Genomic DNA, 21,603 nt, shown 5'->3' with positions numbered 1-21,603 from the left:
TTTCTTTTAGTATTGCGTCTAAACCAGTATGAAGTAGTCACTGTGTTTTTCTAAGTGTGTTCCATGGGTTTTAGTCTTACTGGATCTTTTGAAAAATCTGAAGGGAAAAAAGTGGGGGATGGATGGTATCCTGTGGATAAATAGATGTGGGAAATGTTATATATTATATTCTTCTTTTGGATGTTCATTGTGCACAGTAATGGTTTTGAGGAGTATTGTGGTAAAGTACCTACTTAATTTTGTGTTTGCCCTAGGATTCCCTTAAGTTATAACACCTATTAATATATTGCAAAGTCAGTGTCCACTAAGCTTTTAATTTTTTGGAGTGCTTGGACCTGAGTGAAGCAGACCCTCTAGCATCCATAATTAAGAATTATGTGATCAAGTTTAGCTCTTTGGGAACAAAACACTTTAATGTATATAAGGGTATCATTCAGGATTTTGGATAGGGGACAGCCTGGTTTATAATTCTGTTTTCTAGTCTGTCAAAAAAGGTATAATGTAAATGTAGAATTAATATCTGTTTCCATCTTTATACAGTGCTAAGCATATATGCATTTAATGGCTGTTTGAAATAGAAAATCCTTCTTGATGTCTTTCGTAAGCATAGTGAAGAGGGAAAATGCTTTTTTCAGGGGTTGAATAAACCCCATAGCTCTGTTTGATATATTTCTTTTGCAGTTTTTCTTTTTTTTCAAAAAAAAAAAGTTTTGTTGAGGTATAATTGGTATCAATAACCTGCACTTGTTTAAAGTATATAACTTTATACATTTTTATATATTTATAGGCCTGAGAAAGCATCAACATAATCAAGATAATAAACATATTTATCACTCACAAAAGTTTCCATGTGAAACCTCCCTTCCACCCTTCTCTGAAAACCCCTCCAGGCCCCAGGGAACCACTAACCTACATTTTTTATTTATTTATTTTTTATTTGGAGACAGACTCTCGCTCTGTTGCCCAGGCTGGAGTGCAGTGGCACGACCTCAGCTCACTGCAACCTCTGTCTCCTGGGTTCAAGTGATTCTGGTGCCTCAGCCTCCCGAGTAGCTGGTACTACAGGCACGCACCACCACGCCCTGCTAATTTTTTGTATTCAAGTAGAGACGGGGTTTTATGATGTTGCCCAGGCCGGTCTCAAATTCGTGAGCTCAGGCAGTCCGCCAGCCTCAGCCTCCAGAAGTGTCAGGATTATGGGTGTGAGCCACTGCGCTCAGTCTCACTAACCTACATTCTACTTTGTGTTTTCTAGAAATATTTTGCAATCTGTGTCATCTGTTCATTGTTTTTCTGCATTCTTTTCATTATTTTTAAATTTTACCTCATTTGTTGACTTATTAGCTATAGAATCTTAGTTTGTTGTTAAAGGGTTCATAGTAAACATCTCTAAATTATCAGTGGGTATCTTCCTTGCATTCCCAGAAGAAATTCCTCATGGTCATGGCATATTATTCTTTTCATATGTTGCAAGATTCTGTTTGCTAATATTTTCTTGATATTTTTCCATCTCTGCTCTTGAGGGAGATTATTTTGTAGGTTTTTTTTTTTGTAATGTCTTTGGTTTTTGTATTAAGGTAATCACATTTGCTAGTGTTTTGAAGACTTTGGTGTATATCTCTTGAGGGATAATGTTCTGTAGCATTCTTTTTTTCCCTACTTTTGGGAAATATTCCCTCTCTCATTGTATAGAATTGATTTCTTTTTTCAGTGATAATGAAAACATCTGGGCCTGTTGATTTCTTATTCAGAATGTTTTAAACTACAAATTCAGTTCCCTTAATGTTCTAGATCAACTCACATAATCTTGTATGAGCTCTGGTCGTTTTGCTAAGTTGTTCAGTTATTCATAGTTTTCCACGATGATATGCCTGTGAGGTCCATAGTTATATCTTCTTTTTAATTCCTGTTACTGATACACTTAATTCTTCATCACATCCCTGCCTGATTAAGAAATTCAGACTAAAATCTTTTACAAAAGCAAATATCAAAATATAAAACTGTGGTTTATAAAGGGTTATCTAGAAGACTGATAAACAGTAATCTGGAGAGGAAAGATGCCTTTTTTTTGATCTGTTCAACAAACTTTGTATCTTTGAAATTAATATAAATTGTATTGCAAAGATTAAGGCTTATCACAACAACCACATTTGAACTCTTTCTGAAGCATCAGTCTTCTTGGCTGCAATCATATCAGATACTCTACAAAGAACACAGCTACTAGAGAATACTGAGATAAATAATAAATTTAAATTAAGACAAAACAAAACAAACAACCATTAAATAACACCAAACAACATGAATGTTTTAGGGTTATAATATTGACAGAACTAATTTATCCAATCACAAATGAGATTTGGGCTTTCCACATACTGAATAGTGTTCCAGAAGCCAAGGAGAATAATGTTCCAGAAGTCACTTAAATCTAAGGTAGTCCAGTTTTTTAAAAATTGCTTTAAAGATACATCCACACACAGACACATAAACACACACAGAGTCATGGCTTGCTTTTTTTTTTTTAAGTTTCGTTAAAGAAACCTTAGAGAACACAGAAGCTAGAGAAAAAGTCATCCAAAACTCCAAGGACAACTACATATACATTTGATTTTCAGTTCATTATTCTGGATGCAAATAGTGTTTTATTTTTATTTATTTGTATTTTAGTTTAGTTTTGTTTTGTCTGAAATGGAGTCTTACTCTGTCACCCCAGGCTGGAGTACAGTGGCACAATCACAGCTCACTGCAACCTCCGCCTCTGGGGTTCAAGCGATTCTGCTGCCTCAGCCTCCCAAGTAGCTGGGATTACAGGAGCATGCCACCATGTCCAGCTAATTTTTGTATTTTTAGTAGAGACAGGGTTTCACCATGTTGGCCAGGTTGGTCTTGAACTCCTGAACTCAGGTGATCTGCCTGCCTGTATTTGGAATACTTTAATCATATTTAAGTAGAGATCTGATGATGAAACATGTCTTTGAAGAAAAATATTTTAAAGACAATTTTTCACATACAGTTGCAGAGTGTTGCTAATAAGGTGTAATATAATTGAAAACACAGTAAAATAAAATTATAAGGCAAAAATTTTAAACTCGTGGTATTTGCACAGAAACGCAAATGGCTTATAGAGAACAGAGAACATAATAATGTGGGCTTAAAATTTTAAGATTTTAATATGTGATAGCCTAAATATAATTAGACAAATAGAAAAATTATAAATAAAAACTCACAATATATAAAACCAATAATTGAAAAAAATTTAACGAATACAATGCTTATTCCAACTAAACATAATTTCTTAACCTTTAAAGAATGAATGAATTACAAAAAATATTTTACCACCAATTATCTATTTTTTTCTAATAGTAAAAATAAAAAGAAAAAGAGAATGGAGGAGGTATATTTATCAAATGAAATAGAGAAAGGCATCATCATCAAAAACACATAAAGAATTTATAGATTTTTTTTTTTTTTTTGAGACGGAGTTTCACTTCTTGTCGCCCAGGCTGGAGTGCAATGGCACAATCATGGCTCACTGCAACCTCCGCCTCCCAGGTTGAAGCGATTCTCCTGTCTCAGCCTCCTGAATAGCTGGGATTACAGGCATCTACCACCATGCCCAGCTAATTTTTGTATTTTTTGTAGAGACGGGGTTTCACCATTTTGGCCAGGCTAGTCTCGAACTCCTGACCTAAGGTGATCCGCCCGCCTCGGCCTCCCAAAGTGCTGGGATTACAGGCGTGAGCCACTTTGCCTGGCCAAGAGTTTATAGTTTTAAATGGGAAGATAACCAAAGCCTATTAAATAACACGTTCATGTAACAGAATAACCATAAGTCTATATTTGAAAACCTATTAAACCTTTTTAATAATCTTTGAAATTAATCTTTACATAAAATGAAATAGTAAATATTCACTGAAACATCTTTAAAATATGTAAAAATATATTTCAATTAAAAGTTATTTCTTACAAAAATTTTAGAGAAAACAGGTACATCTTTTCAGAGGCCAAATATTACATGATAGAAAGAATACAGAACTAGAAATGAGAACACCTGTGCTTTAATTATGCTCAATTCTATGACCCAAGAAAAATCACTAAACTTTTCTGAGACTCCAGCAGTGAAGATTAAAAAACCTATGTTGCTAACCAAGTAGGGTTGTATGGAGCAAGTAAGACAATATGCATGAAGCACGTTTTGTAGACCATAAACAACTACATGTAAGTTATTAGTTATTATTTTCATAATAGGGTATTATTCTTTTGATCGGGATAGGGAGAAGAAGGACCTGGAAGAACATGTAGAGATAATCTTAAGGAGTTCAGGTATTACAGAAAACAAACACAGGTTAAAATTTGTTTGTTTTGAGACGGAGTCTTGCTCTGTCGCTCAGGCTGGAGTGCAGTGGTGCGATCTCGGCTCACTGCAACCTCCGCCTTCCAGGTTCAGGTGATTCTCCTGCCTCAGCCTCCTGAGTAGCTGGGACTACAGGCGTGTGCAACCATGCCTGGCTAATTTTTCTGTATTTTTAGTAGAGATGGGGTTTCACCATGTTAGCCAGGATGGTCTCGATTTCCTGACGTCGTGATCCACCCGCCTTGGCATCCCAAAGTGCTGGGATTACAGGCGTGAGACACCGTGCCCAGCCTAAAATTTGTATTTTTCTGACTAGTTCTTAATTGATACCATCACATAAACTATGCATAGAATAGCCTCAGGCTTAAGTAAACTCCTTTAGCTGAATCTTTATATTTCAAGTCTAAGGCACTTCTCAGGACATGTTCATCTTTCTTGTTCTTCAAAGCTTCATGGAAATTTAGAATCAAAAGTCGTCTTTTTTGTGTCTCTCACAAAAGGGGGAAGGAAAATACCTTACTATTAAAAATGAGAATTACTTTTCCTTTCCTAAGTCTCACTCTGTGTCTGCTTTGGCTACCACAAAAAATTGCTCAGAGCCAATGGAAAGAAAATACATTGTCCATCTGTTCTTCTGGGCACCATTTTTCCTTTTTTCCTGACTTTCTAACTGTGATACTGTTGATATGACATTATACTTTAAAAACATGAATTTAAACAAAACCTCATCCCTCCATCATCAACAGAAAGATATTTCAGGTACTTTATTTAATGCCTACCTTCCAATCAGTACCTAGCTAGAAATAACTGTCAATATCTCTCCTTAGATGCCCTAGGTAAAATCAGCAGGGATATATAAACAATGACCACTACCATAAACTAAGGATCTAATTGACATCTACAGAGCACTCCACCAAGCAAAAACAATACAAATTCTGTTCAACTACACATGGAACATTATCCAATATAGACCATGTTCTGGGTCACAAAACAAACCTTATAAATGTAAAAGAATTGAAATAATACAAAGTGTGTTCTTTGGCTGGGCACAGTGGCTCATGCCTGTAATCCCAGCACTTTGGGAGGCCGAGGCAGGCTGATCGCTTGAGGTCAGGAGTTCAAGACCAGACTGGCCAACATGGTGAAACCCCATCTCTGCAAAAATACAAAAATTAGCCACACGTGGTGGCAGGTGAAGCAGGAAGCTTGAACCTGGGGGCGGGGAATGGTGAGGTTGCAGTGAGCTGAGATTGCGCCACTGCACTCCAGCCTGGGAGACAGAAGGAGGCTCCGTCTCAAAAAAAAAAAAAAAAAAAAAAAAATTGTTCTTTGATCATAATGGAATCAAATTAGGAAATTTTCTAAACCTTTGAAAATTAGTACATTTTTAAATAATCAAGGGATCACAAAGGATCTCTGATAAATTTCTCTTTGATTTTGAATTGAGTGAAAATGAAAATACAAAATCAAAATCTGTGAGATGCAACCAACACAGCAGTTAAGAAGGAATTTAATAACATTAAGTGTGTTTTTAGAAGAAAAACTTTGTTATTAGAGAAAGGTCTCAAATCAGTAATACGAACTCCTGCCTCAAGAAACTAGAAAAAAGGTAAAATAAATCCAAAATTAGAACAGAACTAATAAAGAAGATGAAATCAATGAAATTGAAAACAGGAAAATAGAGAAAAATCAATCAAACCAAAAGTTGACTCTTTGAAAACATCAATAAAATTTGTAATCTCCTAGTAATACCAACGAAGAGGAAAAGGAGGAAAACAAATTACTAATTATATAATAATCACTGTTTGCCTATCATATTTGCTATGAGTATTTTCCCAGTCTGTTGATTTTTAAGTTTTTGTTTACATTTTATTTCTTGAGGCCAACATGGTGAAACCCTGTCTCTACTACTAAAAATACAAAAATTAGCCGGACATGGTGGCATGCCTCTGTAATCCCAGCTACTTGGGAGGCTGAGGCAGCAGAATCACTTGAACCCCAGAGGCGGAGGTTGCAGTGAGCTGTGATTGTGCCACTGTACTCCAGCCTGGGGTGACAGAGTAAGACTCCATTTCAGACAAAACAAAACTGAACTAAAAATACAAATAAATAAAAATAAAACACTATTTTTTAGTTCATTAGAATAATGAACTGAAAATCAAATATATATGTAGTTGTCCTTGGAGTTTTGGATGACTTTTTCTCTAGCTTCTGTGTTCTCTAAGGTTTCTTTAATGAAACTTGAAAAAAAAAAGCCATGACTCTGTGTGTGTTTATGTGTCTGTGTGTGGATGTATCTTTAAAGCAATTTTTAAAAAACTGGACTACCTTAGATTTAAATGACTTCTGGAACATTATTCTCCTTGGCTTCTGGAACATTATTTAGTACGTGGAAAGCCCAAATCTCATTTGTGATTGGATAAATTAGTTCTGTCAATATTATAACCCTAAAACATTCATGTTGTTTGGTGTTATTTAATGGTTGTTTGTTTTGTTTTGTCTTAATTTAAATTTGTTATTTATCTCAGTATTCTCTAGTAGCTGTGTTCTTTGTAGAGTATCTGATATGATTGCAGCCAAGAAGATTGATGCTTCAGAAAGAGTTCAAATGTGGTTGTTGTGATAAGCCTTAAACTTTGCAATACAATTTATTTTAATTTCAAAGATACAAGGTTTGTTGAACGGATCAAAAACAGGCATCTTTCCTCTCCAGATTACTGTTCATCAGTCTTCTAGATAACCCTCTATAAACCACAGTTTTATATTTTGATATTTGCTTTTGTAAAAGATTTTAGTCTGAATTTATCAGGCAGGGATGTGATGAAGAATCAAGTGTGGGAAGCTTTTTAGATAATTTTATGATTGTGTTCTGAGAATGGCCTCAAGAAATAATATGTAAACAAATAACTTAAAAATCAATAGGCTGGGAAGATACAAAATAATGGGAAAATGGCAAATATGATAGGCAAACAGTGAATATTATTATATAATTAATACAAAGGGATTTAAGACAAAAAGGGAGCAAAAATTATTTAGAAATTCTCAAGAGGAAATATAGTTAATAAACAGTATTCAGCTTCATAACTTAAATCAGATTAGACTATCAATAAGAACATATTTCTTATAGAAGCATATATAATATTCAAAAACAGTAGTAATATCCAGTGCTATCTGTGGTTAAATTACTCCCATAGATTATTGGAAAAAGCATATAAAGTAGTATAGCCATTTTGAAAAGTAGTCTGATAATTTGTACCAAGAAGCTAACGTGTTACTTTGATCCAATAATTCTGTCTTTGATTCTCTCCCAAGAACATAATTCTGGATATTGAAAATCTTTATAAAGATGTTTAAAGTAGTCATTTATGATAACAAATATTCCATCTTATAACTGAAGGTTAAGTAAATTTTGGTCATTAATTTGATGAAATATTGGGAGCTGTCAAAAATTGATATTTTTATAAGGACTGTCTTAGGGTAGGTAAATGTATGTAACATTAGGTTAATAAAGAAGACATTGTAAATAAGTATAATTACAAATAATAAGAGCAAAACAACTCATGGGTAAAATTTTAAAAGGGATAGATTTAAAAAGGATATAGTAGACATTTACTTTTAAGCTCAATCAAGGTTTTAAGTATTTTAGAAACATCTGAAGGTTGCTTCTGAGACATATATTTGTATGGTGCTCTTTATAAAGTTGGTGTGTAGGAGGGAGCCACTTTTGTTGGTGACTGTCGCCAGCTGCCCAGACCCTGTACCTCAGTTTTTCCTTTCTCTGCACTTTCTCACATAAATATCCAGGAGGAGGATATATGCTGTTTTTCTGTTACTTGAGAATTTGGAGATTCATAAATTTCTGAGATATTGCTGTGCAAATTCCAATGCTCCACTGGCCAGTGGTTGCCTCTGTGTTATGGGGTTATATAATTTCCACTCTTTTTAATATTTCTCTGACTTCTAAAATATCTTTAATGAAAACGGTATTATCTTAAAAGCTTTTATCCAGTTACCAGTTAATAATCTTTGCGTTAAACTCTTCTCCCTGAGGTAATATATTCTGCTTTTCCTATAATGTCCCATCTGCTGTTAACCTCATACAGACATTATACATTTTAACTGATTTGTCTTACTTTATTATCCGTGTCTATTTGACATGGTCCGTCTTTTTTGATGGGGGAACATATGAAATACAGTTATAGTAACTGTTGTGAAGTCCTTGTCTAAAAATGCTATACTCTGTGCCATTGGTTCATACGTAGTTTTTAATGGGAAAATATAAAAATGCAAAAACACATTTTTAACGTATATAAGTTATAATACTGCCCACTAAATTTAAGAATTAGTGTATTAGAATAACGTTGTATCTGCTATCTCTGCTAATTTTTCCAAATGTTGTTAATGTTTCTATGTATCCCAAATAATATATCATTTAGTCTTATGTTTCTCAGGATGAATTACCTGTTGCTATGTGTGTTTTCTAAAACTTGTTCCTTAACATTATGTTATTGAGATTCATTGTTATTGATATTTATACCATATGTACATACCTGTCATTTGTCTATTTTCACTCTCCTATAGTAGTGCTTGGAATGAATATGTCACAAAATTTTTTTCTTTTATTGATGGTTATTTGTATTTTCAGCTTTGTTTTTAACAGTGCTACTGTGAACATTCTTGTACATGTCTTCTGATACACATATATGAAAACATTTCTGGGGTATGTGCCTAAGAATGGAATATTTTAGTCATGGGGGATACACATATGAAACCTTATCAGATAGTCCCATATTGTTTTCCAAACTGGTTTTTACTAACTTACAATGTTGCTATTTATATATACACACACACATATATACATACATGTATTTATATACATATATATACATTCATGCACACATACATATATCTCTATGTATTTATGTTACTGTTGCAATTAACACTGTAATAAATGCGTTTGTGCTCAAATATATTTACCTTTTTCTTCTTTTTTAAAATTATTATTTATTCCCAGAAGCAGAATCATTGATTTAGTGGATGTGATTTTTTTTTCTAGTAGACTAGCCACCTTATTTTAATTTTTGGTATTATTTTTCTTGACTTCTATTTACTTTTTAGAATTTAGTTTTATTTATTATGGAAGTTATACATGTGTAATAAACTCAAATAGCTCTACAAGGTTTGTTTTTAAAAAACGGCAATGCTCTGCCCTCTTCCTGGCCTCATTTACTCTTTCTCAGAGGCAAACTTTTCAGTCTTTTTCAGCTAATTATTTTAGTATTTGCCTCCATATCTGTAAATAATCTGCTTATATTTCCACTTTTTAATTTTTAACTTCTTTGACTCCTCATCATGGTGCATGAAGATTTACCCTCCTCATTCCTTTCAACTTCCAGCACCAACCCAATTTCATACGTGCATTCCTGATTCATCTAGTTTTCCTCTAAATAAATAATTTAGTGCTAACATTATTGTGAAACATAAGTGCATAGCTGAATTCTTTAGCAAACTGTAGTTGTACTTTCCTTTTTTTGTTTTCGTTTACACAAAGGAGGAGGCTGGTAAAAGAAGGGACAGTGGGCTGGGCACGGTGGCTCACGCCTGTAATCCCAGCATTTTGGGAGGCCGAGGCGGGTGGATCACAAGGTCAGGAGATCAAGACCATCCTGGCCAAAATGGTGAAACCCCGTCTCTACTAAAATACAAAAAATTAGCCAGGCGTGGTGGCGTGCACTTGTAGTCCCAGCTACCCGGGAGGCTGAGGCAGGGGAATCACTTTGAACCCAGTGGGCGGAGGTTGCAGTGAGCCGAGATCGCACCACTGTACTCCAGCCTGGCGACAGAGCAAGACTGAGTCTCGGGGAAAAAAAAAAAAAAAAAAAGGGACAGTGAGGATTTTGGAATCAATAAAGACATTTTCTATTGCAAAATAGGAGAACATGTTAGTCAATGTGAAGCCAGAGGTTCATGAATGGAAGGGCAACTATAATAAACTAGAATAAACCAGAACATTTATTCCGGTAGCCATGTGTACTATTGACTAGAATATTGAAAGCCTAGTAAAATGACTGATGTGCTTGAATTCCCTTTTATCTAATCTAGTAGATTAAATTTTTCTCATGTTAAGTAAACCAAGAGATGATTAATATCATTTCTTTTCCACTAAAAGCACTAGTCTCATAGTTTTCTCCTAAGGAGATGATAAATACATTAAATTCAAATAGATCAGTTTCATTTCCTGCTACATCATTGTGGTATATGAAGGGATCCAAGAGATATTTGTATTAAGTGGCTAGGAAGTTAATTCTGGCTGTGCACTCCACATTTATTAAGGTTTAATTGTCAAGATGTGAGTAATGCTGCCATTTTTCAAAATTTGGCATTATATATATTTTTAAACATTTACATATTTTTAAAAGTTAAACTAGTTATTTAATACTTTCATTGTTCTAACCTGGGCAAATTTTTTGAACAGTTATATCTGTTATGATTTTTACATCTTTACCCTTTCAATGTGCAAATTGGAAGAATATCGGAGGAATACTATCTCTTTGAATATAAGCTCTATTCTTTTGAGGCCTGGGATTGTCTACTGAAAAGACTGTGGTCAGAAAGACCAGGATTTAAATTCTGTTTTACCGGTTACTAGCCAAGTGAATTTGTTCAGATTACTTAGATTCTTCGGATTTTAGTATCTCCATCTAGGTATGATGAGATTTCAAGCAAGATTGTTTAGAAAATTACAAATAACAGATGCATTAAAGTAATATACACTTTGCGTCTAGCTTAATGTATTATACATGCTATATCTTCAAAAATGTTAGTCATTGTTATTAGAATCATCATCATCATCATTTTGTTCTTGGCTCCAGTCTCTAGATGTGCTTGACAAAGAGCAGATATATAAAGACTTGTAACGCTGATAGTGATTGTATGCATCAGATAAATGGGGGGGGAAATTTAGTATCATAATCCCTCTATTCTTCTGTGGTGAAGGGCAGACGCTGGGGTTTGTTACTACATTTTTTTCCTGTTTTTTTTTGTTGTGTTTTTTTCCCTCTCTTGCTACATGTCTCTTACTGAAAAGCAGGTGTGTGGAATAATTAGTAACTAAAATAATATAGACCTTTCTCCCTCCCAGCTCTTAGAGCCCTTTGTACTGCAAATCTAGCATGTTGTTTGGTTACTTCTTAAGGTGAGTGATTGTAAATATGGTTTGGATAACTGGGGAGGTGAAAGCTGGTGGTGGTTATATAATATGATGAAGGCCACTTTTTTGCTTTTAAAAATACTGGGGCCCAGCTACTCAAGAGGTCAAGATGGGAGGATCACTTGAGGCCAGGAGTTTGAGACCAGCCTGAACAACATAGTGAGACCCTGTCTCTTAAAAAAAAAGAAAATAGTTGGATGTGATGCCAGGTACTGGTAGTACCAGCTGCTTGGGAGGCTGAGGTGGGAGGACTGCTTGAGCCCAGTAGTTCGAGACTATAGTGAACTATAATCACATGTGTGACAAGCCACTACACTCCAGCCTGAGCAGTGTATTGAGACTTCCCCCATCTCTTAAAAAAAAAACAACAGCAGCAGCAAAAAAACTATACTTGGATCTTGAGAATTTTCTGAAAATGTGAGAATATTTATTTACTTTAAAATACTAAATTTGACACTTTTAAATGTGATCTCTTGACATTTCCTTAAACTTGTAATAATCATCATTTCTATTCTTGCCTTACCAAATCTGTCTTATTTGGAGCATTTAACTCCAGCATAAATTACTTATTAAATAGAAAATATTTGGGAAACTATATTTTTTAAAATACGGATTTTGAATGGCAACCCTGTTTAATAGCGTTTTTTGTTTTTTTTTTGAGAAGTTATACATATTTTGATACCGTGATATTTATTCAGTATTGAAATATTCGAATGTGTATGTTTTTGTTTTAAACAGATTATCTTTCTCAAGGAATAGATCTTTCTGGAATAGAAGTTATAGAAAATGATCTACTTTTTATTGCAAGAGCCCGACTTGAAGTGGAAAATCAAGCTAAGCGCCTACTGGAGCAGGGTTTGGAGACTCAGGTAATAAAAATAAGACTTTTTTAATGTAAAAAATGTGTCATAATACAGGTGAACATTTGACTTTGAGTTCAAAAAAGTAATATATGTCTTATAGTAATATATCACTGAGAAAGTATGTCTACAATTTAAATCAAAGAATGGGTCATCGTTAAGGGAAATTTTAATATATGTTTAATATATTTAATTTAAAAATAGACCTAATGTTTCTAATGTATAATGTATATAACATGAAATGTATTTTTTATGATGTGCATATATAGATAGATAACTAGCTGACCATGCCTGCTTTGTCTAAAGCACGGTTCCTCATTTAAGCTCTTCAACAACCCAGTAAGATTGGTATTATTGTTAATTTTATTTTGCAGTTGAAGAAACAGAACTTAAATAAGTTGTTGAAAATCACATAGCTAGTAAATTATTTAGTTTGGATTCAAATTTTAATCACTCTAGTCCCAGAACTTTGCACTCTTAATCATTATGCCATAATTCAAAAAATTTTTGACTTGACATTTCTCCTAAGGTATCATTTTCCTGATGCTTAATTTTCTGAATTGGAAGAAATTCAAAGGTATTGATGTATTAGATTCAACAACTTAGAATTAGATCTTAGATCTACCCTTGTATTATACCCAGATATTTTCTCCATTTGTATTGGGCTCCAATATAATTATTAATACTTAGAGTTTTTTCATATCCTCTAAATCAGGAATTTCATTTTGCGCATTTATATTGGACAGAAACAATGTTATTAATGTGCTGTTCTTTAGCCTCTAAATCAAGAAGGTACTTATTTGACTTCTGATTCCTAAATAGTTGTAATTTTTAAAATATAACTGAATCAGGTACTTTTTCTTTTAAAATTGAATATCATATACAAAATGAAAAGTGGACAAATCATAAACTTTCATATAGAATGAATACCACAGTGTGAACATACCTGTGAAATCAAAACCCAGGATAGAAATAGGACATTATCAGTACTCCTAGAGTTTCTTTACCCTCTCTCACAATTTTTACTCTCTTCTGGCTTCTCCAAAGATAATTATTATTCTAACTTCTAACATTAGAGGTTACTTTTAGTTGTTTGGTCAATTATGTTTTAACTCTAGGTCTCCCTGTAAGGACGAAACTGTTACACCATTTAAAAAAAAAAAAAGAGTATTTCTCTACATTAAATAAGAGAAGATACCTTTTTTTAGATCCTCAAAAGAGAAGGAAAGATAACTCTATTAATCAAACATTTTGCCCTGAATTTCAAAACAAGAAAGGGCAGTTACCTTCCTAAGAAGTGGCCGCTGGATTTGACTCTGTAGCCCTCCATCCTGTATGAATTATGCCTTCTTTGGGATTTTATGCAGGGAATTTATTTTCTATAACATATTGTCCTCTTCCTCATATGGTTGTTTTCATCTCCTGATCCTTTTGTGTCTCCCATCTCTAGGACTTCAGCAGTACTGTTTTCTCTCCATTCTAAATCCCACATCCTGGATGTTACCAATACCTGTGGAGATGGTTATTCTCATACGTTGGGCTCACAGTCGTTTGACATCTACTAGCCCAAACTTGAGTCTAGTACCCTTCCCTTCCATCCTATTTTAGAATCTTTCCCTCCTTATCAACGTTGAATATTGTCATTAGTATCATTTGGTCTAAGTCTCCAGTGTCTCTTCCTTTGACTGTAGATTCCTGTTTTTTCTGCCCTCCCACTCCCTTGTTCCTGTTATAACTCATAATTCTTTTATTAATCTAAAACATCAATCTGTTGGCCGGGCACGGTGGCTCACACCTGTAATCCCAGCACTTTGGGAGGCCAAGGCAGGCAGATCACCTAAGGTTGGGAGTTCGAGACCAGCGTAACCAACATGGAGAAACCCCCTCTCTACTAAAAATACAAAATTAGCCAGGCATTGTGGCACACTCCTGTAATCCCAGCGACTCGGGAGGCTGAGGCAGGAGAATTGCTTAAACCCAGGAGCCGGAGGTTGCGGTGAGCCGAGATCTTGCCATCACACTCCAGCCTGGGCAATAAGAGCAAAACTCCATCTCAAAAACAAAACAAAATGAACCCATCAGTCTGTTAACTCATCTACAGCATAAATGTCTTTACTACTCGATGGTTTTCTACTCTGTCAACCTCATGTCTGTCCCCTTCTCTGGCTCTACTTATTTTTTTATATTAAATTGATCAAAGATGTGTCTCTTCAACTATTCACCTAACTAATGATTCTCAAACTTCACCATGCATCAGAATTGATGGGAGGACTGGTTAAAACACAAACAGCTGAGCCCAACACCCAGAATTTCTGATTCAGTAGATCTGGTACCAAGAAGTATTCCCCTTGATGATACCCTCAAATTATTTCACCCTTGCCTTTCTACTACTCCTGCACAGCAAAATGCCATCTGTGGACCATGCAACATTTATCCCTATTTTACTTCTATGCCTGGTCTTTTCATTGCTCTTAAAAAACAAAAACAAAACAAAACAAAACGAAACAGACAACTGTAAGACTGATGTAACTAAAATTTATGATTGTTAGATGCAGCTGGGCTTCAATTACTTTTTTATTACGTCCAGTTCCCTCTTCCATTTCACAGATGGTTGTTTCAGATTTTCTTTATTCACTGTAAACCTCCAGTCTCTTCTCTCTCATTGTCATGAGATGATCTTGTCACACTCCTTACAAGGAAAATCAAGGTCACAAAGCATGCATGTTTTTGACTTCATGCGAAGTTCATTCTTAAGGACACAACTCCATCAGATCTCTAACCTTCCTATTTAAGGCTAATTCCACACCATCCTTTCTGCCGTGCTTCTTTACTTTGCTTTTTGGCTTATCTAAATCTTCAGCCTTTTCCTTTTTATTAGCAGCAAACAAAGATACTAAAATTTCTCTCACTTGAAAAAGGATTCTTCAATTTTAACTGTTTACTTAGTTATATCTTATTATGTAACTATTTCCTAGTCTGTTTACTTCATAGTCAAGCTATTTGGAAGAATAAGCTCCTCTTACTGTCTCCTTTTCTTGACTTCTCATATAGTCCCCAGTCTACACTATTGTGGCTTCTAACATGACTTCTTCAATAAATCTACTGAAAGTAGATTACTTTCAGTAATCTACTGGGTGACTACTGGGTGACCTCCCAGTTTCCCAAAGGACTTTTTTTTTCTTTTCTCAAATTTTTGATATTGGTAACCATTTCAACTTCTTGACAGCCTTTCTTCTCTTCGTTTCTTTATCTCAATCTCTCCTGTTTTCTTTTTTTTTTTTCCTTGACGTTGCTTTTTGGTTTCTTCATAATTGTAACAATTTCTGCTTACTTCCTTAATCTTTGTGCTCTCTCTGTGTGACCACTTTTTATTCTAAATGCTTTTCCTTGATGATCTCATATATTCCCATTTGCTGATAACTTTAAAATCTCAATCTGCTTCCAAGATCTCTTTTTGTAAACACCAAATCTTTATAGCTTCCTGCCCTGCCTGCAGGATGCTTGTATTGGTTAAAGTTTGCTTATAGAGAACAGAACTTACTTTAGCAAGTTTTAGTAGATAGGGGTTTATTATAGGATATGTTTGGGAGGGCTCAAGAAAAAGACCATAATCTGAGCCTCTCAGAACTACTGAACTGTGGAGAATTGGGCAAGTTGGGCAGGTAATTGCTTCCTCCATGTCAGGAAACTGCCCACTGGTGTTTTATATAACCTTCATTGCATTTGATAGCTTCAGAGCCATATTTCCTCTGACAAGATCTAGATCAGCAAAATAGATGTCCCCTGTTCTGCCTTTTGGCACTCATAATGCTAGGGACTATACACCAGGCCCCATTAGAGCTGATAGAAGAAATCCAAACACCTCTATGACCAAGCTTGGCAGGGAAAACAACAGAAGTAGGAAAAGTACAGCCTCTGCCATCTAAATGTCAAACAGGTTCTTATAGTTAACGGAACATTAGTCATATCTGGACCCTTTTACAGCAAACACATACTAAAAGGAAACCAGAATGTATATTGAGCAAGCTCATTCTTAGTATCATCCACATTATTCCATGAGACCATCATAAAGACTCTGTAACTCAGAATATTAAAATACAGAGTTGTCAAATATATCTTCTCCTGTGTTTGTTAGCTGCTGTGGAGCACCACTATTCAACTGGAAAACTTGGAAATCAGCTCATCTAAGTACCAGCACACTTTTTGCGAAGAGACAGATAGTAAATAGTTTAGATTTTATAGGCCATTTAGTTTCAGTTATAACTACTGAACTCTGCTGTTGAGGCAGGAAAACAGTCATAGACAATATGTAAATGAATGAATGTGGTTGTGTTCCATTAACACTTTATTAGCAAAAACAAGCAATAAACCAGATTTGTCCCACGAGCATAGTTTGTCGACTCCTGTTCTACTCTGATTGTTTCTGTATTCTTGTTTCATACCTTAGCTTTCTCATCCTGATTACTATATTAGTCTTCTATTAGTGTCTGATTTCCATTTAATACTCATACTGCTTCCACAGTGATCTTAATATAAGGCATATCTAGTCATGTCTGTTTACTACTTAAAATTCTTCTACAACTTTGCTCTTTATAAATCTCAAACTGTAACCCCATTTGCTTTTTGCCATCTTGCTACATCCCCAAATGACACTTATGGCTGTCCCTTGTTTCCCTGAACATAACAGGTTTGTTCAGCCTCTGTGGTTTGCATTTAATGTTAAATGTTCTTTGAACACAGTTACTGGTCGAATTTACCTGGCTATTTGTTTTGTATTCATTCTTTACCCAACTTTGTCCTCCTTAACTTCCCCAAATAGCCTTTCCTGATTCTTGTGGGTGGTTTTAGAACCTCTATTTAGGGTTATAATAGCACCTTTGAAAAAAAAAAAAAAGAAGATGCTTAATAATGTTATTTATTATATTTGAGCATTTTATTTATCACACTTGTTATATATATGTTTTGATGTACTCACTGGATTGACGTTCATTAAGACCTAGTACTATATCTTTTATCTCTGTTTTCCCATTCTTTGAATTGCTCAATAAGTATTTGTTAAGTATTAAATAATTGGATAAAACACTAGATGATGGTCTTAATGTTTATTTTTCTTTTTCCTTTTTTGAGATGGAGTTTTGCGCTTGTTGCCCAGGTTGGAGTGCAGCGGCACGATCTCGGCTCACTGAAACCTCCGACTCCTGGGTTCAAGTGATTCTCCCGCCTCAGCCCCCCGAGTAGCTGGGATTACAGGCACGTGCCACCACACCCAGCTAATTTTTGTATTTTTAGTAGAGACGGGGTTTCGCCATGTTGGCCAGACTGGTCTCAAACTCCTGACCTCAGATGATCCACTCGCCTCTGTCTCCCTAAGTGCTGGGATTACAGGCGTGAGCCACCGTGCCTGGCCCTAATGTTTCTTTTGAAGGATGATTGCTCAAATTATCAAATTCTTTGATAATTACTTCTCAAAGAAATACTTAAGGAATTCCAAGTCAACCTTGAATAAAGATGAATATTTCTACAGAAAATTGATATTAGCATAGTTTGTTTAGTTGTGAGAAAGATGGCAATTTATATTTCAGGGAGTGCAATGTCACAAGCCTTTTGTATTAATCTAATGGGAAACCTTATGTATATATACTACCTAAAATTTTGCATCTGTGACATGTTTTTGATGTATACATTTGTATATATCTTTATGCAGTTCTTAAAATTTTATTATATTTTAGAGTCATGGGACTCAAACCAAGTAATTCTAGAAAGGAAACAGTACCAACGTTTTTGAAACCAAAATATTACCTTCAATAGGGATGGATAAATTTAACATGTCAAAAAAGAATGGTTACTTTTAAAGGCTTTTTGTTTTTTAATTTAATTCTCTTATATTTAAAGTAAGAAAGTATTTTCTAGCCTAGTTGTTTCTAAATAAATATATATTAGATATTTTATTGTCTTGTGCACATTTTTACCAGTTGTCAAGTTTGACTTTTCTTTGGTTTTTAAATTCATATTAAAAATTAAGAGACTGACAAACTTAGGAAGTTAGTATTCCTTAAATATTGATAGTTTTGTTATCTGTTCAGACTATATAAATTTATTCAAAAGATTCATCAAAGTAGATGACTGTTGTTATTTAACCAGTGGCTTATTTCTAATAAATCAGATTAAAAAGACAAAAGTATAAAAGTAATGTGTGTCTGCACGGGTAGGTGTAGAATGATCTGCATAGATCTTAGAAAAATAGGAGTCAGGGAACTATAATTTTGTTGTATGTCTCAGCATGGTTCATAGGAGGATAGGTTCTGCTCAGTGGAGGGGGGAGTATTTTCTCCCTGTAAGGCCATATGTATCATATTATCATAGTTTATTGACATTATCCCTTAATATTATCCAATTCATTTGTCTTATTTAGATGTATAAAGTAACATTCTGAGTATAATTTTGCTCCTCTGTTAGTCCATTTGGGTTGCTGTAACAAAACACCATAAACTGGGTGGCTTATAAACGGAAATTTATTTTTCACAGTTCTGGAGGCTGGGGAAGTCTGAAGGCTGGAGGTGCCAGCAGATTGGGTATCTACTGAGGGCCAACATTCTGATTCACAAATGATGCCCTCTTGATGTGTCCTCATGTGGTAGAAGGAGCAAAGGCACCCTCAAGCTTCTTTTATAAGGGCATGAATCCCATTCATGGGTGCCCTGCCCTCATGACGTAGTGACCTCCCAAAGGCCACACCTTCTAATACTATCACCTTGGCAGTTAGGATTTCATCATATGAATTGAGGAGGAAAGACACAAACATTCAGACTATTGCAGCTTGCTGTATAATTTTCCTAAAGGGAGAAAAATGTATTATCTGCCAATATTAACATTCTGATTCAGTTCATGAAATTTACTGTATTTCTTATGTATAAATTGATATTGATGTTTGTAACATCTTTCTGAGTTTAATTGTGTGTGTCTGTCTTCCTCAGACCTGGCTTTCTCACAAAGTCAAGTTTCCGGTTTTGTGGAGCTGAGAGGATTAAACTCTTAATAATCACGTCACTGAGATAAAGCTTCTTGGGAAGCAGGCTGTCGTAGTAGAAAGAGCCTGTGTTTGGGAGCTAGTGCCTTTTCTTCTCAGAGAGCAACAAGACAGGTGTCATCCAGCTGTGTCAGCAGGCAATTTAGGAATTAAGAGTGAAACGAACCATTGTTCATTCTCTGTTCTTTGTCAGGCTCTGTGTTAGTCACTTTACATTTGTTATCTCAATTGCAGTAACAGATCTGTGAAGAAGATATAATTATCCATTTTCTGTATGGTTAAGGAAACAAAGAGATGGAAAGGTTAGGAAATTAACTGAAGATTACATAGCTGGCAAGTAATAGAATCATGATCTGGAGCTCCTGCTTTCCCCCTTCTTTAGTAAGACCAAGCAGTTTATTCTGACTTTATTAAATAATTATATTGAAAATTATTTGACAATTTGTGAAGCAGTTTGTATTGAAAAGGGAATTTTTATAGCATAAAAATTTTTTTAGGAAGTCTCCATTTGATGACTAATCTAAACTGGTCCTTCAGCATTCCTCAGAATTTTTGTTTTCTGGCCAACTGTTTTTTTTTTTTTTTCATCTGAAATTACTGTTTTACACTCTCTTTACTTTCCATCAACCATCTCCTCTTGCCATACCCCCATTTTACTCTGAGCAGATGTCCTTAATTCCTGCTTCACTAAGAGTCCTCTCACACCACCTCTGCTCTAGATCCTATTTTTTATTTTCTTAGAACCTTATCTTGTTGACATTTCCATCCCTCATTTCCCTTATACTGTCTCCTTCTCATCAACATTTAAACATGCACATTTTATGCTACTCTTCTCATATGTTCTCTGCTTTTCAGTCTCACAAGCTTTCTATTAGTTGTTCACATCCCATTTTCCTTTCTTCTTTAGGGCCTGGAATATGCTTCATGCTCCCTGTTAGAACAGATGCTACAGCTTATATGTATTTTATCCTCAAATTATATTCTCGCATGTATCAGAGATTAAAATAAATATATAATGTTTATTATAAATATAGACTAAAAGAATTACAGTATTTTAACTTTGAAGTACTATTGCATTCATGAATGATTACGCACTTAGTTTATAGGCTCTTAGCCTGAACAGATGTTCAGTAAACAAGGAACTTTTGAAAAATTACATCATATTATCAGTTACATTTAATAATTAATTTCTGACATTAATTTGATTCCTCAAAAGCGTTGATGATCCTCTCTTATTGAGTATGTAGTTGATGCCCATCATTTTCAATATCAGTTCATTGTAAAAGTTAAAATAGCATGAGTCTTTAGTGCTATTTTTACCAGTTGTGAAATTAGTAGTATTTAATAACACTAAAAATTCTCCATCTTCATTGTCTTCAGTGATTTTTAGATTTTTGGTTATTGACTGATAATTCAATGAGATCTTTTGTTAAAAACTAAATTGTTACTTTCTGTTGAATCATGTTAAAGAAATGGGTGATGTTTCTATTCATTGAATTCTGCCCTTACTAAAATCATAAAAATAGTAATAATAATAATAATAATAGAGTCACCTAACTGTAATTTGCAGATAAATTGTCACTTCATTTTTATGTCTGCTATGTTCCCAATGCATCCTCCTTAAATTCTCCTTATGTTGAAATCCTAACCGCCAAAATTATGTTATTTGGAGGTCGGCCTTTGGGAGGTAAACAGGTCCTGAAGGTGGGACTCTCTTGAATGGGATTAGTGCCCTTATAAAAGACTTTTTGCACTTATTGTCTACCTTCCCCTCTCCTTCTACCCCTCATTTTACTTAGAGCCTGAGAGAGCTGCTTATCCTTTTGCCATGTGGGATTATATTAAAAAGGTGTCCATTGTCAGGGAAGGGAACATCACACACCGGGGCCTGTCGGGGTTAGGGGGCTAGGGGAGGGATACCATTAGGAGAAATACGTAATGTAGGTGACGGGTTGATGGGTGCGGCAAACCACCATGGCATGTGTATACCTATATAACAAACCAGCACATTCTACACATGTATCCCAGAACTTAAAGTATAATTAAAAAAAAAAAAAAAGGGTGTCTTTCTGTGAACTAGGAACATGAGCCCTTATCAGATACCCAAACTGCTGGCACCTTGAACTTGGACTTCCCAGTCTCCAGAACTGCAAGA

The 21,603-nt window shown here is 34.9% G+C and overlaps 1 protein-coding gene across 1 annotated transcript in view; it reads left to right on the top strand.

The window, feature by feature from the left end:
• COG5 (component of oligomeric golgi complex 5) overlaps positions 1 to 21,603 on the top strand; it is a 372,787-nt gene that overhangs the window by 138,862 nt on the left and 212,322 nt on the right. The window contains exon 7 of the mRNA XM_019030869.3: positions 12,300 to 12,430. Within this exon, the coding sequence (XP_018886414.1) occupies positions 12,300 to 12,430 (131 nt within the window). The remainder of the gene's footprint in view (positions 1 to 12,299; positions 12,431 to 21,603) is intronic.

The sequence above is a fragment of the Gorilla gorilla genome, chromosome 6 (genome assembly GCF_029281585.2).
Source record: "Gorilla gorilla gorilla isolate KB3781 chromosome 6, NHGRI_mGorGor1-v2.1_pri, whole genome shotgun sequence".
Taxonomy (NCBI): Eukaryota; Metazoa; Chordata; class Mammalia; order Primates; family Hominidae; genus Gorilla; species Gorilla gorilla.
The sequence above is the reverse complement of the archived record's forward strand: the minus strand, read 5'-3'. Positions and strand labels throughout refer to the sequence as shown.